The sequence below is a fragment of the Sinohyriopsis cumingii genome, chromosome 1 (genome assembly GCF_028554795.1).
Source record: "Sinohyriopsis cumingii isolate HCF-2022 chromosome 1, ASM2855479v2, whole genome shotgun sequence".
Taxonomy (NCBI): domain Eukaryota; kingdom Metazoa; phylum Mollusca; class Bivalvia; order Unionida; family Unionidae; genus Sinohyriopsis; species Sinohyriopsis cumingii.
In genome coordinates, this window is record NC_142961.1 from 133,933,731 (window position 1) to 133,951,262 (window position 17,532).

At 34.7% G+C, this 17,532-nt stretch overlaps 1 protein-coding gene across 5 annotated transcripts in view; it reads right to left on the bottom strand.

Annotated features, from left to right (window-relative positions):
- The window catches only part of LOC149807888 (protein phosphatase EYA1-like), a 365,190-nt gene that overhangs the window by 112,249 nt on the left and 235,409 nt on the right, over positions 1-17,532 (bottom strand). For all 5 annotated transcript variants that reach the window (XM_089971692.1, XM_089971683.1, XM_089971677.1 and 2 more), the window contains one exon: positions 1,339-1,469. In XM_089971692.1, coding sequence (XP_089827818.1) covers positions 1,339-1,469 — 131 coding nt within the window. The remainder of the gene's footprint in view (positions 1-1,338; positions 1,470-17,532) is intronic.

The following is a 17,532-nucleotide window of genomic DNA, read 5'->3' on the forward strand; positions in this document are numbered from 1 at the left end:
CATGATATTACCAATATTGTGCTCAAAATGCTTTAAAAAAATTCAACTAAAAATCAACTGATATTGCAATAGGTGATCTAGCGAGAGACTATGTATAATGAACACAGCATACCCACCCCCCCCATTAAGTTTCCTTTTCACCTCTTGTGTATAATGAGATCCATAAATAAGGAGCTAAATTGTTTGTTCCCTTGGCCGATTGTAAACAGGCCATACTGTATATTGTACTTAACATCCCTGAAATTGTAATGCTAAATACTGGTATATAATACACTGCCCCAAAGGGAGATTAGATCTTGTAAGATGAATGAGTACGCTTCTGAAAATAAATATGCAGATGATATGATTATGATGATGATCTAGACTAGGTTTTAATTGCATGCATATATATATACACACACACGTTAAGTTTTTTTTACATTGTGGCTACACATGATCACAATAAATGCATCTGAATACAATCTGTGCAGAAAAAATATCATTCGAACCAGTTTTCAGCACAAGACTAACAGGAGTTAACAAATTAACCCCTGGAGCTTTTTGTCATTTTCGCCTGAAAATCAAGTAGGAAACACATTTTGAAAGCTATTTCTGAATAGATCCCAAAACACCAAATCCTGGTGATCTTTCAATAACATACTGCCTAGTTGTGTTAGAAACATCGTTTTTCATTGGCTATTTGACTCGCGCATGAGCAGAAGGGTAAAAATTGGAGTTCTTTTTTTTTGGGTGGGGGAGTAAAACGAAGCCATTATTTTTGTATGGAGACCACTCTTTATTCCAAATGCACATCTTATCCTACTTTTTGCAAAGGTTCATCTGTCTGTTTGCAGTTCATACTGGTTTGCCTTAGATCTGAGATCAAAAAGTCTAAAATCCGGACACAAAATCAGATTCCGATCATGGGCGAATTTTGGGTAGAAAAAAGTCGGGCCCAAAAAATGAGATTTTTAAAATCTATATTTTGTAGTGCAACTAGATATTCCATATTATATGGCATCATTGTAGCGCTACTTATGTCTACCTTTCTATAATACCAAACACTTTAGTGTACCATGCATGCCCATGACGCTACAGAGCTAGGCAGTTGGCTACTACCTCCTGCCCCGTTAAGTCGTTGCTAGAGGTTAATGTGTTAACAAGTGAGGTGTCCAGGAGTAAAAGTGAAATAATCAACTAAAGCTGTTTTGTCAACTGCCACTTAGGGCAACAACAAAAAAAAAGAAAAAAAATCTTTATGGCAAGTCAAACTGAGTCTTCGTTGATTTGAAAATGTGACAAATACTGCCACTGAGATAAATAAATTTAATGAAATAGGCATGAACATGTTCAACTTACTGTCTGTACTTCCATTTGTTGTGAGGTCAGCTGTTGTGGAATCTAAGACAGAAGGTTGACCAGTAGAATTGTCTTTGCTGTTGTCCAAATGATTGGTTGAACCAGGTGAGAGGGATTTAATGTCCAATACCCTGCAAGAAATGGAAAATAAAGCTAAAAATCATGGTCTTTTTTTCTTGTAGGATTATCATCATTTTATTTACTATTTAAGGATAGGAACAGCATTCATTGCAAAGCATTACATCACATGATTGATTCTCAAGTTCCAATTGGTGGACTACAGGAATCTAATTTTAGGACAGTATGATTTTTCCCTTGACTACTGACTACAGAATGCTGTAGATGATGAGTGTGATTATACCTGTTCCAGTGGGTACTACTGCCACCCACCGATGTTACATCTCACATGATGTACTATACTAATTTCACAACTGCCTCCTCCCTTATGAGGGACCTCAGGTAGCTCACTTGGTATTGTGCTGAATTCCTAATCCAAGGGTTGCAGGTTCAGTGCTCACTAAGGCCAGCAAATGTCCGTCTGTGTGTGTCCTTGGGAAAGGCACTTAGCTCTCATTTCATTGGCTTGATACAGCCAAAACTTATTTCAGGTGCTCTTAAAACCAACAAAAAAAACAAAATCTCCCTTGGGAAATGTTCTCTCAGAGTGTTGTATGGTGAAATATTTATATATCCTTCACATTTAGCAGGGGTACAATACTTCACCAAACAGTTGCCCCAATACTTCACCAAACAGTTGCCCCAATACTTCACCAAACAGTTGCCCCAATACTTCACCAAACAGTTCCCCCAGTAGAAAGCACTATTGCATTAATAACCATGGCTTCTATGAAACTTGTCATCTGCACATAAGCAAATCCATGAATTTCAGTAACAAATTCTTCACCAAGAGGAGTGCATGGTATTACACCACCACCAATATTATCATAATATAACCTTGTTTGCTTTTGTAGGAAAGACAAAAACTATCCTAAAAAGTATTTATGATTATATTAACTTGGCTTCCAAACAACTGTCTGTATGTTTCCTGCTTAAATGAGAAATTATAATATAAAAAAATACAAGTACCATTGAATTCAATCTAAGGAGTAGTGATATAGGAAAAGTGGTGCATATAAGGTGTATGGAGATCACCTTCTGACTTGTGTTAATTAAACTAATAATACACCAAAACAATAATGAGTTCTGAATAATCCAAAAAATTTCTAACTAGGTACGTTTTCTAAGGAGGAAAAATGTGGTAATGAGATAAGTGAGAAAACCATATTGGCAAGGTAGGAACAAATACATTTTTATGTCTTGCTTTTTCTACCATTTTACTTTGATTAGTTGAGAAATGTTTTGTCACTGAAATTTTAGTGCAAATAGAGAAAAAAGTTCTTTTGAATTGTCAATGATTTTAAGCTGTGATGAAACATTAGAGTGTACTGATAATCTCTCCCTCCTGAGACCAATCTTGCCTTGTATTACGACAGCATATTTCACTATGTAATTTTGTGTGTATCAATACAAAAACAAGCTCACTAGTACATTTCACTGTGTTTATGTGTGTGTGTGTGTCAATGAGAAAGAGAAACATGCCAGTTCATTTTACTGTGTAATTGTGTGTTGGTGTGAAAGAAACAAACTAGTATATTTCACCGTGTACTTGTGTATCAATGCAAAAAAGATGCTAGTATAATTTTACTGTGTCTTTGTGTGTGTGTCAATGCAACAGAGAAACATACCAGTACATTTCACTGTGTAATTGTGCATCAATGCAAAAAGAAAGATGCAAGTACATTCCACTGTGCAAATGTGTGTCAATGCAACAAAAAAACCACGCTAGTACCTTTCACAATGTAACTGGGGGTATCACAGCAAAAAGAAACGTGTTAGTACATTTCAGTGTGTAATTGTGTGTCAATGAAAAAAGACACATGCTAGTACAACACATTTATTTTGTTTAAAGAACAATAAAAGGAGCTTCTGTATCAATAACATATTTAATATGAAATCAGTAAAATCTATTGGCAATAACTGATTATCTCTTACTGATTACATCTATTAGTATACACTTGTAATCATGATTCATTTAGCATTTTGACAGATGCAAGTTTACTTTTGACATCAAGGAACGCAGGAGGGTAAAATGAAAATAATGTACAGGAAAATTTGTACAAGCACGCAATAAAAATACGGGCTACTTGCATGATAGATAAGCAAGTCCTAATATATTATTGACAATATATTGAAGTACACAAAGCTGATCATGTGCAAGAAGAAACTAGCAAATAGGACTCTTTCTATGGAGGTTTGATTTTGAAAAGATGGTGGTTCATTTGTGCTGAAATGGCAAACTTTCCCTATATGCTTAAAATTACACTATTTTAATTGCAAAAGTTGAACCCCATCCCACTCTCTGAACCCACCTGTGAGAAAATAGAAATACATCATCACGTTTTGACACTGAATACACTTCTTACATCATATGTTGCTCTCTTGCAAGCTTGCTGCCTTAACTGGCTTTCAGAATAACATGTACTATTCCACTATTTTGCTTGAAAAGATGACAAAATATTGTGGAATGAATGGTAAGCAAAAATTAAAAAAAGGATTACTGAATGGAATTTTCAAGTGCACTTTGGGAAAGTCAACAAATTTCACTATCAATTCCCCTTCTTGCTTTATAAATAATTTCATACTCTCTTTTATGCTTGCCATTAGTCATTATCCACTGGAGAAAAAAAGTTACCTTTTGTTTTGGCATTGTGCCAGTAAAATCAATGGATAAATTCTTAAGGAAGGTGTATTTCTCAATGGGTGTTTGTTTGTCATGAATTTGTTCTAACATTTGACTGGTACAAAAATAGCATTGCTATAGGTAACCAATCTAGCAGATTTACTGGAAGCCATCTTACAGCAACAACTAATTATTTTCTGTTTGTTTTGTCTTGTCTCAACCAAATATGCCATTGTTTTGCGGCAGCAAGGGGGCGCACAGTGATCTTCTGATACCTGGATTTGTGAACAGACAATCAGCACGATCTTTCCAAATTTTCCTTCTGGGGCAGTTAAATGAGGCATAGCTGACCAGGTAGTATCATAGAAATATTGTGTAAAATCAGTCCACACAATTCATTTTCATGCTCTATAATTCCTTTTAGGTATGTTTCAAATCCAACAGACTTAAACAATCGGTTCTTTCTTCATGCAACCTTCACATAAGACAAAGTGAATTTTAAAGGGCTATGGGATCTTTATGACAAAAGCCATACCATCGTATTCAAAATCATCATAGTAAAATCTGATAAGGATTCTGTTTGAAGTTGTTCAATGGCCATTTTGACCATAAATGTACATGATCAAACCTGCAGGCTTTTGTTTTCTGGCATGCCCATTGCTGAATAAAACAGACTGTAAAAAAACTTTACTTCAAGCTACTGTTGTGTTCATTATTGTTGATCCAGTTTTTATCAAAAGAAAAAATCTATGGTATTTACTGAAGATATGAAGATGAATTAGTTAGCCATAAAAGGTTTCCTAACCCACAGTTGTTTTTTTTTTTTTTTACCCCAAAGAAAGATATACCTTCTTTCTAAAAATATTTATTACACAGAAATGAATAACATTAAGAATTAGGGTAAAATAAAACAGCAGTTTTGTGACTTTCTTATTTACATTTTTATTTAAAGTAACGATTCATCTGAGTGGAAAAAACAGTGCTTTTATATCAATATATGTTTCCAAGAACAAGACTTCACTTTCTGGCAAATTGTGAACATATAAACTATTACAGTACGTTATTATTATAACACTGTCCATGTGAACCGTAGAGTATATCACTTTAAAGTGCATGTGCCTCATAATCAAATACGTTACACATGTCCATTTATTTTACTACCACTAAATAAATGGGATCAGTGACCACACTTGGCGAATAACAGGTACATACACCTTGTTCCATTTTATGATAAACTAGACTGTGAAATATTGGACTTTCTGGGAGAAATAATCTTGTAAATACAATGGAGTGAAATACAATAAATATTTTTGCACAAGATATATTGACAACATTATGAGCAAGAAATTTTAAGCTATTCTTAGATGCTTCCACGGTCTGTTGGTAAGTATGGCTACCTTGCATTCAAGACCAACCAGGTGTAAATACTATTTTTCTACATTGTATTTTATTTGTATGTGCCATTTCACCTTGAAATGGGAAAGAGAATGATGTAACTTATATTTTCTGTGCAAATATATACAAAACACTGCAGACGGTGAACCACTGACATTGTGCATATCCCAGCAAGAAATATACTACTTCAATCTTTTAACAATTATACATATTCCACATCAATATATTTTTGCATAAAAATAAAATGAATATTTCTTTGCTCTGAGCAAATAACGATATATTTCCTCTCGTGGGTGAAACATAAGTATTTTTACCTGCTTGATGAATTATATCCCTAATTCACTCGTCTCAAGCAAATATCTTCCCTATAATGAAGGGTCTTATAGTGAGGGAGTGTATTATCTTTTCAGAGTCATTAACTTTTATATCATGCAGCTTTTATACATAGCTAGAATATTTCTTAACTTGCTGTAAGAACAAATGTTCCATGAAAACTTACGTTTTGCTTGCATTTATGCAATTCTATAATTCATTCCTCACCTGACAAAAAATGTTAGCTATTGCTGTAACAAATACTTGAATACAAATAATATTTTTGCAGAATATTGGAAATCTTTGGCAATTCTGACTGTTGTACAGTGGCTTGACATCTAATCGAATAAATCACCTGAACCACAAACACTGTGCTATTTCCTCAAATAGGTATGATAACATCATCAATTGATCAAGTACTCAGGCAGATTGAGGTTTGATCAGTAACTTATGTTCACCAAGAATTTCCTATTATATTTTTTACAATATTATTTAGTGATCATACGAAGATAAGCGGAAGTACATTTGAAAAAAAAACAAACAAAAAAAACCAACAAAAAACCCCAACTTGCTTTTGATAATAAATCCACTGCAGTATATCAAGTATGAATTTTCTTGTTGTTTGTTATTCAAGTTTTTCATTTATCACTTTTTTAAAAATAATTGTAGACATATTAATAACTGTAAGCAAGAGTCCCTTGTAGGGACTGATGCTCTGATGGATGATAGCAATTTCCAAGAATTCAAGCTAGATCATTTCTTTTTTTATACTCTCTGAGTGTTGAAACTATCTCTGATATTCTTCAGTGACAGTATCATTTTCAAATAAGCTACTGTGGTGGACATAATGGATGTTGAATTAGTACCATTTTCATTTAATACAAAGCAGAGATCATTATAAGTCTTTTGGTGAAAACCCCATGTCAATGTGACTTTCCATTAGTAGTGATAAGGTTTTAAAGATGGCAGCTGTGGTGGCCATATTGAAATCAGATCAGCATCGTTTTCATTTAGAACAACTTGGATCTCTGAACAAGTCTTGCTGTGTAACCTAAGTGTTGATATAACCATCCATTCTGAGGGAGTATCTATAAAAAGTTTTATATTATAAAAAGTCTTGGGTGAAGCCCCTATTTCAATAAGGACTGCTATTCAGGGGTAGTGATAACAAGATTTTCAAGATGGATGCCTTGATAGCATTGAAGCTATTTTCATTTAGCCCAGCTAGACATCATAATAAATCTGTCAGTGAAAACCATATGTGCATATGACCATCCATTCAGAAGAAGCAGCAATAAAAACATTTTCAAGATGGCCACTGTGTCCACATTGGAAATCCAAGCAGCACAATTTTTATTTAGGACTAACAACTAGACTATAGGATGACTGTGTAAAATTTCATGGCAATCCTCCAAGTAGTTTAGGAGGAGTAGTGATTACAAATTGTGCTAATGGATGGATGGACATCAGGCCATTCTTTAAACTCTCCTGACCAGTGACCAGAAGAGCTGAAAATCACCAGGTCCTTTGGGCCAGTAGAACCAAGATGGGATATTCAAATTAATCCTGGGTGCTGGATTACTTTATTGTTGGATCTCTGTTCCTTGATTATTCTTTATTGAGATGGTTTCAGTGTATATGCATTTGTGAAAACATTTTTGTAAACACAATATGAATGTTTTTCATTAAAATAATGTCATTTACCTAATTTTTCAAACACTGAAAAACATTATTTTCTTTGTGTCTGGATAATTTGTGTACAAGTGAAAATTATAATTTCCTCAAATATCTTCTCCAGAAAATTAATATTTCTATTGTACAGTAATGCACCCAACATGTTCAATGGCAGAAGTGGATTAGGTTGCATTACATTCTGGCTTCCAAATAATAAAAAAACCACTGACTTGATAATATTCTGGTATTTTCTTTTACAAATGAACACTGCAGTTTTGGAATTAGTGTTTCCATTTGTTCATGCTATTGGAGATAAGTGTACACAAAAGTCTCATTGTGTTAGATTGGAGTTAATTTCAGAAATGGAAAAGGTTGGGCTCAATGTCTCAAAAAGAGGGTTAATTCAGAAAATAAAGTGGTGGTCACAGATATCTTTAATGGTTTCTTGTTTATTGAAGAAATTCAAACAATCATTATTATTACAAGCTCGGATTTGTTAATTTCTGCCAAAAACACAACTTTTCTAGCATCATATAGTTTGAATCTGACAATGCAGCATCTGACAACAGTACAGTTTTCTACAATTTCCTTGTCCACTAAAATAACTGTCTGATGTACTCTGACAATGTGCTCTTGATTGATGCCCAAGCCAATCAAACTTAGTAAAGCATTTCTGTCAGCCAATGAAATTGATTATTTCATGCCTCTAAGTACTTTGGCAGCAAGTGCACTCTGTACAGAAAGCTTGGGATGTGAATGATTCAATCAGTCTACAATAAATTATAACAATCTGTAATCTTTATTTCCTTTGGTCTTTTGATGCACCATACAAACTTTCTTGTGCCCAAGATGAAAAATAATGGTCCGCTGATGCAAGAGTGTAGCCTAAAATAAACTCCATTCCCCTTTACAGACAAGCACCTGCTGGATCACAACAAGGGCAATGGTAAAAAAAAACAAACGGATTGGTTCAAGTCCATCATAGTTGATGGCATCTATGTAGGAAATGATGTACAGTTTGATTCTGAGCACAATATGTACTCAAATGGTGTTAAATGAATTTCTTAGCACAAGATAAGTTGTAAATGGTGGCCAGTGGAACTAGTGGAGAATGAACACAGGAAATCGCCAGTACTGGCAAGCTTTCTCACATACCCACATTTGCCAAGTCCAAGACTCGAACCCATGTGGACAGAGGTGTGCAATGGCAGTGGCTGGTAAAGGTGAGTACTTTAGACCACTCAGCCTCCAGGACTCCCATACTAAAAGCAAAATTAGTCAATAGGAAAGGATGCACCAGTTGAATCTAAACATAGTACATTCTAAAGGTTAAAATATTTTGACCCACTCCATATACTGTTGAGAAATAGAAACTTCATGTAATATTGAAAATTATTACAAATTTTGAAAATATGGCATCTGGAAAACTGGATTGTCTGGATATATTGATTAATTATAGTAACAAAAACTCATGAACACATTAATAATTGACATGATCTGTGTTAAGATATCTGGGATGGAATTATTAAGTAGTTAATCAGAGACCTACATTTCTGTATTTTGATTAAATGAATCAAATCTTTGAAATTAGCATACACAAGGTATCAGTGTTCACATCCAGTGGATTAGCTAGATGGATTTTTAATGGAAGCTGCACCATTAAATATACAAATGGCTTTCCCCATCTTCTTCACACTATTCAAGACAATTCAATCCCATTTCTCCATGTTCCTCCCTAAGTATGTAACACTACCGGGTAATTGAGGGGAATAAGTAGGTACTAAAACACCAGCAATATGAACTTTTAGCATGCAAGCTGATTTTACCATCAAAGCCCAAAGGGTAGTAGAAATATGGAATATATTTTGTCTGCTTCAGTGGTGTTGCTGGTGGTCACAGGCGGAACTAAATGATGTCTGGGAACCACCACTGAGCGGAAGTCATAATGGACACAAGTCCAGAGTGGATCAAGCTCCATTTACACTCTTCCAATACAAATTATCGAAAATGCATTTAATTGTGTCCATAAATATTGAATGAAACATTCCCCAGTATTATTGCCAACAGTACATCTTGTTGTCAGACAGCAATAATCTTGTTCATTTCTTGTCATTTAGGGCAAAACCTGAAATGTCTATGCCATTTACGATCTTATGTCTTTCAAGTGCTTCTATACTTCTATGTGATTTATGATTCAACCCAATAACATTATTAAAACTGATCACTATGCCCATTAACTGTTCCTGCTCCTTTAGGGGTCAATTGCTCAATGGCAATTTTGTCATCCCTAACAGGCCAAAAGGGCCCTGTACTGTTAATTCTTTGACCACTATCCCCATGAATAAAACAACTTAATTGGGTCACACTTACTTGTCCCAAAGCAGTCTAAATGGGAGTCTTAGATTAGCATTACTATAAAAGCAATAAGGCACCTTAGTACAAAATTCATCCATGATACTTTTGGATCCAAAGATCTGAATAAACTGGATGAATAAATATTTATTAATCATATAATTTAATTTTTAGTTCTTTGCCTATTTCTCAGACAAATATTTAAGATAAAATTTTCACAATCAAACCATTTCTTACTCCTCCTCACTTGTAATGTACGACAGCAACAGGCATCTAATCTAGAACATATTACACTTGTAACATATGGCAGCAACAGGCATCTAACCTAGAACATATTACACTTGTAATGTAATGCAAGTATAATGCCACCAAAAAAATGTGTTTCCTACTGCACTGGTTTTAAAATTAAGGTAGGCAGATTGTTTTTTTTATAAAAAAAAACGTTTCATGTATTATTTTTTTTTAACTATGAGAGAAAAAGTGCTTGGGTGGGATGGCAATAAGAAACAGGGATTGTCAGCCAACAACTTTAAACCTCGTCTTCCACTCTGAGAGACCCATTCCTTCAATGTGAATTCAAAGATCCTTTATGATGTACCACCACCTGAGACAATCAAGGACATTTTGAGTGAATGTGGTTTATATAAACAAATCTCCAACCATGTTTGCAAGGTCTCACATAGTTTACTTTTATCTTTGATATTATATATTACTTACAAAAGTTTAACATATTTACCTTTAATATTTTAATATTTCATTGGGGTTGGGGTGTGGATTAATCTTCCTACAGTTTTTCTTTAAAAAATTCTTGATACCATTGATAACTGGACTTTTAATTAGCAACATAGAGCCAGTAATGTGCTGACATCCCATTAAAGCCTACAGTTACTGCTACAACAGAATACATTAGAGTAAGAGGCCATAGGAGCATATGTACTCACTTATAAGTCTGACTGCATTACAGTGAGAGACCATAAGACCATATGTACTCACTTATAAGTCTGACTACATTAGAGTGAGAGACCATACGACCATATGTACTCACTTATAATTCTGACTGCATTAAAGTGAGAGACCATATCACCATATGTACTCACTAATATGTCTGACTGCATTTGAGGAGACCAAAGTACTGTATCTAATTCAACTATAAACTGTTAGGACTGATCAATAAAGACTGATCTGTATGGGACAGAATATCAGGGTCTAAGCATTTTACACATACATGGCACCTGCATCTGGATATGTCGTTGCCATAATGTCATTGTTGCGAAAACTTCCTTAATGTATCAACAAAACATGAACTATTTTGCAATCATACTGGTGGGGGGCGAGACCCACACTTTTTAGTGCACTATAGGATTTAAACCAAGGAGACCTGGAATGATGAAGCACAACATGGCAACTTACGACATACAATCAAACAATAATGAAACATGGCATCTAGATGAATTTCAGATGCACGTATAATCTGTTTGTGTGCCAATGGTAAGAAAAAACTTCATCATCTAAAATTTGGGGTAACATAACCACATAACGAGAACAAAACTGATATGTTTTCTTACAGATATCTCCTGCAATAAAGCTACAATTCTTATTAATGCTGAAAATATTAGAATTCATTTGAATAAATCTAATATCAAACAAGTGAAAACTAAGAGTATGGTTATCACTGATATGATATCTTGTGAAATAAAAAAGAAAAATATTTGGTCTACATGTAACATTAGTCTAAATCTATTCATAGTCTATGTACTGATTGTATAGAAATATCCCAGTTTTCATCATTTATGTTCATTCACTATTCCCTTCTCATCATTTTATGTTCAAATGCTATTCCTGTCCCATTATTTTATATTCTTAGCCAGTATTGCTCTCAGACAATTGGTCCAGGCAGTGTGCTAGATGACTATCTGGCAGGGTGTCTAGGCAACATGGCCATCAGGGGGCATGATGCAAGCCACATATCATCGGGTCATTTTAAGTGTTGTATGGTTTCTGCTCAGGGCACACTCTTAATTAAAGAGGGCGTTTTTTAAATATATTTTTAATGAAACTGCTTTGGTGTATTTAAGATATTTACACTAGTGGTAAAAATGTACCCACTCCTCTGATAAATTATGTAAAGTTGATACCAAATTTGCACATGCTAAATTCATCTATGTGCAATATATTACACATCTGGAGAGTTAAGAAAACAGGTTCCCCCAAAAGACCAGTGTACACCCATGGGGAGGGTAGAATGTCAATTCAAAGAGAGCACAGTGCTGCAACCTCCAGAAACAGACTTGGGACAAAACTGTTATTCAAGAGAAATCCATGAAATGTCTGTTCATTCTTTTTTCATTTTCAACTTTGTTTTATGGGCATCAATCAATGGAATATCTTCCGATAAAGGTTCTGAATTTCGTTCTTTTTCATTTTCAACTTTGTTTTATGGGCATCAATCAATGGAATATCTTCCAATAAAGGTTCTGAATTTCCATTCTTCATTTTTCAAAGGTCTGTATTTTCCCAAAATTTTTCACTCATCTTTCTCTTAGTTGTTTCATCATGGTTGATGGTCAAAGGATTTCCTACTTTGGCCTTCTGCATGTCAAGGATGGGCATCAGTAATTCACTTCTACTGCAACTTGTTATCAAATACACAACTTTCAATGCATGCTGTGTATTGATGATACACACTTAATACCAATACAAGGATAACTTCAGCATATTACAATGTAACTTTCCATTTATGAAAAATATGGGAACACGCTAACGGCACTATTTATATCATAGTTATTTTAAATTTTCCAGGCAGTGTTTTACAATATTAATCTTTAAAATGACTGAAAAAATACCCAACACATTTAGAATTTATGTGAACAGATTGAATCACGGATATTTTTAATCCAACACGGCCAAGCCAGAAAATGTTATCAAGGAAGCAAACAGTCATGATTTGGCTTCATATTAATGTTACTGTTCCACTGAGAATAACTGAATCTAATTAAATATTTAAAACACTTGTTTATCCCATTACTATACATATGATAGTAATTCTTGTATATTTTGGTACATGGGATAGAATAGGAGTCTTTCACCCCATTCCTTAGTGACTTCCTTTCAATGTGGATGTAATCTGTCAACAGCAAACATTATCTGTGCTGTCACCATGAAAACGCACAAAAGCCCCATGAAAAAGCAATCCAAAAGATGATAATCCTTACAGCCATCAAAAGCAAAAAAATTCCCTTCCCATATGCCCTGCAATCAATTATGATTCCCATCCCAGGCACTGGATTTCATCCCATGGGGTTGAGGTCAGCATCTTGATAAACATGGCAAGTTTAACTCCCACTGCATGCTGGGTGAGAAATTTACAAAGTACCTTTCAAGACTGGAAAGAATTGTTTATTTACTCAGGTCCATACTCAGCTGGTTAGTAAGCTTCAAAATCTTAATCAAGATTACTCCAAAGATAAAGTGACTCCAAATTTTGGGGCTACCAAACTTTGATGGCTAAATGCTTGACCCTGAAACCATGGGGCAACCACACTCATCTTAAATATCATTTCAAAATGGTAGGCCTTATTGATGTTACATCATGCAAGAGACAAATCTGTAATACATATTGTTTGGCTTATCTCAACTGCAATTCAAAATCATCTCTCTGCTTGACAAGTTTAATCGCAATTTATAAAACCAATTTATTGCCCATGGTTTGTGCTGCATTAGCATAAAAAACATGTACAAGGCAAAATTCGTGATGGATGAAATGGTTTGTCTGTATTAACCAAGCTCAGATTTATGACTAAGTCTGCTTCAAGATTACTTCCTTACAATAATTCGTAAAGCAATTGGGACACACAAGTTGGAAATAAGAATAAATTTTACATAAATATAAGGTAAAGGTCTGTACTTACTGGCCAAATAATCTACTTTCTATTGATTTATTTTGACCTCATCTCCATGTATACCTTACGATAAAGAACTATGATTTGAGGTTTTTCAAGAACTTATGGTATGATTTTAGGTTTTATTTCTTCATGGATAAGAAATAACCCTGGGACACAAGGGAGATCAGACAGGGCTTCTGAGCAGACAGAATTAAATTAATCCCAAACAAATTTCCTTCAACCATAAAGGTGCAATATCTTCGCATTCAAGATTCTAACCAGTGTTAGAAAGATATACTGAAAATTTTTTCCCCACATATCTTGCAATTTCATAAATATTTTGGAATGACTTGCTAGGAATAATATCCAGGTAGTACTGAAACTTCACAAATTAGTTTTTGGCTTCTATCACTTTACTTCTTCTACCTGATTTAATGACATGTACATTAACAAGCAAGAGTTGCCAGCATGAACATCTCTTGATCTTGTCCATTCAAATGACCTTGACCATTGGGACAGCCCTTGTGACCTTAACCTTGCAGCTGGGGGGTGTGTGTAGCTATACAGTGGCTCCCCCTGACCAGCAGCCACCCACTCTTTGCAGCCAGAATCCCTTGGTACTGATGAGTTTGTGTTCAAAAGTACCCCTCAAGAAAGACCACCCTTCTAACATGACCAGCGGCTAACATATTAGTGCACAAATGTAAAATTTACCCCTCACAAGCGGACATATTTTATAATTGATATGTGTCCAGAACCAATATTTAAATACAGTATGGAAAGTAATCCGATTATCTTTCCCATGTCTGTTTCAGGATGTCTGGTTTTCATTACTGATGGCTAAAGTACGTGCACAAATAGGTTATTATTACTATGTCATTAATGCCAACGTCTCCAGGAAATGAGGTCAGCAATGTTTTGATAGAGCTTTGGCCTTCACACAGCGGGGTTTTGCTTGTTTAATTATTTTAATTGCTGATTGCGACTGGACGTAATTTCAAGATCATAACATGGTCAGATAGAAATGGAATCAGCTACGTTTTGATAGAGCTTTGGGCTTCAAACAGTAGATTTGTTTTTAAACTGACGATTATGACCAATGTAATTGTCAAGATCATAACATGGTCAGATAGGCTAAAAAATAGAATTTGTGAATTAACAAACACACACACACACACACAAAAACAATTAACCTTGAACAAAACTGGGTACCAGACAAAGACCAAAAAATCACATGACAGTACCTTATGACTTCCTTTATAACAAGGTTTTTCATTTTTGCAGTACTGTACAATTAGCAACATAGGAATAAATCATCACAAAACTTTAACATGTCATCACGTAAACGAAGAAATAATACTTCAGAAGGAAAAGTAAAAGTTATTAGACTTGACGACAATGGAGAGAGATGACTTGTCGAAATATTTTAAGTTGGCAAGATTCTAACAAACAAGATCGTAAAAGATAAGGAAAATATTCTGTAGCAGTGGGAAAATGGAGTATATGGAAAAAGAATTATTTTAAATATGAAACAACGTATGTACCAAGATTTAAATATTTTTGAATGGTTTTGTAATGGGCATGCCAATAATATTCTACTCGCATTCCACATCTAAGACTATAAACTATTAATTTGTTACCTTGAAATAACCCTGTTTTTAAGTTATATGTATCTTTCTTGCTATAGACACATACACATCTCACAAATATAGTCCCCCACTTGAAAGGCCACCCGTTTTATAAGGCCACTTTCCCAGTGCAGAAGGGGTGGCCGTATATGAGGGGGACCACTACAGTACACTACACCGGACACATTGACATGCTGACAGTTTAGTCCTTATATATTTTTGGGCAAAGAAGTTATACGATGAAGTGGTCAGCTTTCAGTGATTGCTTGAAACCTGTCCTACATAGAGAGGGTTTCATCCAGCAGCTGACCTAGTTGTTCTCCACCTTGTTTTCGGACATGACTGGTGGTGAAGAAGAATGGCATGAAGACAATTCATGCTGGAGTATCCACTTTGTTATGCAGGTACTGATTAATAAAAATATTTGGACTGACCACTGCATTCAGATATTACGCATGAATCTTCTGCTGATGATCTAAGGCGTTAAACCCTTTAGAACACTCACATGTTTAGTATTAACACCTGTCAGAACAGAATACCTGTGTATTCAGAGGCTGCCTTTGGATTTGAAACACTGATGCATACATGAAATGCAGCATCACCGCATGGCAAGAACAAAGTGTTGTAAGCGTTACATGCATTTGTCAGTTCCAGGTAATATATGCTTTGCTATATGGTTGCTGCTTTTCACCGATGTCAAATTTTATAACAATATTTGACAAAAAGATTTGGTAGCAAAATTAGTTATTTCTTGCTTCACAGCCATAAACAAATTAAAACATACCTGTGCTTGATGGTAACAATGGTGCTTATACAGCAGATTAAAGTTTGCTCCAACAAAGTAAAAAGGCTGATACACCTTTGATCCGAGTTTCAGTAACAACCAAGGTATCTTGCATTTTACCACTGGACGGTCAATTAACTGGACGGTCAATTATCAATTACTGAATACAATTCGAGACATACATACCACTCCCCCTGCAAATTTCAATGAAATTTAGCTGCAGGACATCTCAAACTCACAGCCTGAGGAGAACTTTTCTAGCACTTAACCCCCCACCCATCCAATAAAGGAAATTTTCATTTATTAAAGAAATTGTATCAAGTATTTTAAGTATGGTCTCAATTACTAATAAATAGTGAAGAAATTTTATAATACATCAGAGAAATAACTGTATTTAAAAATGTATTAACAGTTTCATTCATTTGCCCTGATTCAGTTTAATTCATTTGCCCTGATTCAGTTGAATTCATTTGCCCTGATTAGTACCAGTGTCCTGTCTTTATAACACTTCATACAAAATATTGGCATTTCAATGAGACTGCCTTGTACTGAGGAATGTCCTAATGAGACGATTTCCTGGTTATGAATTAAAATACAAAAATATCTAACGTGGCAAAATTAAAATTCATTCTCAAAGAAAAGAACATAGATAAAAGTGAAATGACTGGGTATTTGATTACTAATTTAGTGGATCCATGACCATACAAAGAGGGCAGTAATTAAATTATTAACAAAATGCCTGTCTTGTCTTTTAGTTTTGTTCCCAGTTAGATTTAAATCATGCAAGGAAACACCAAATTCTCAACAACAAAAAAACTGCAATCCACATTAATATTAATTGTATCCATCCACATGCACTGACACACACAAAACAAATCAGTCTATTCACTGTATAACCCCACTCAACAAGGAAGCGCTGAAATCAGAATCGACAGATTCATAATATGTAATATAACAACAAATGCTGTAGATCCAGATCTGCAGAGCATTATGGGATATCAATAGATCCAGATCTGCAGAGCATTATGGGATATCAATAGATCCAGACCAAGAGAAGCATTATGGGATATCAGATCAGGATTAACTTCTAAATTCTTATTAAAAATACATAGATATGACTGCCCATTCTCAGCACCCTGTATTTCCATGTATTTGCATTGTAAACAAAATGGTCCAGCCCTACAGATGTAACAGCTGTTATATAATTACAGTAAATCAATGATAATTATTTTCCAATGCTTGAAGGTAATTACCTCCTGTACTGGCCAATGAAGTGGAAGAACGCAGTCTCGTAATAACAGAGGGGATGCAAAAGTTATCATCTCCTATATAACTTAAAGAGGACTAACTCTGCATATATTTTTTGTCTTTCGGTATACAAGGTTTCAAATCAGGATCCAATAATACAAAGTTCCCTCTTTATAACAC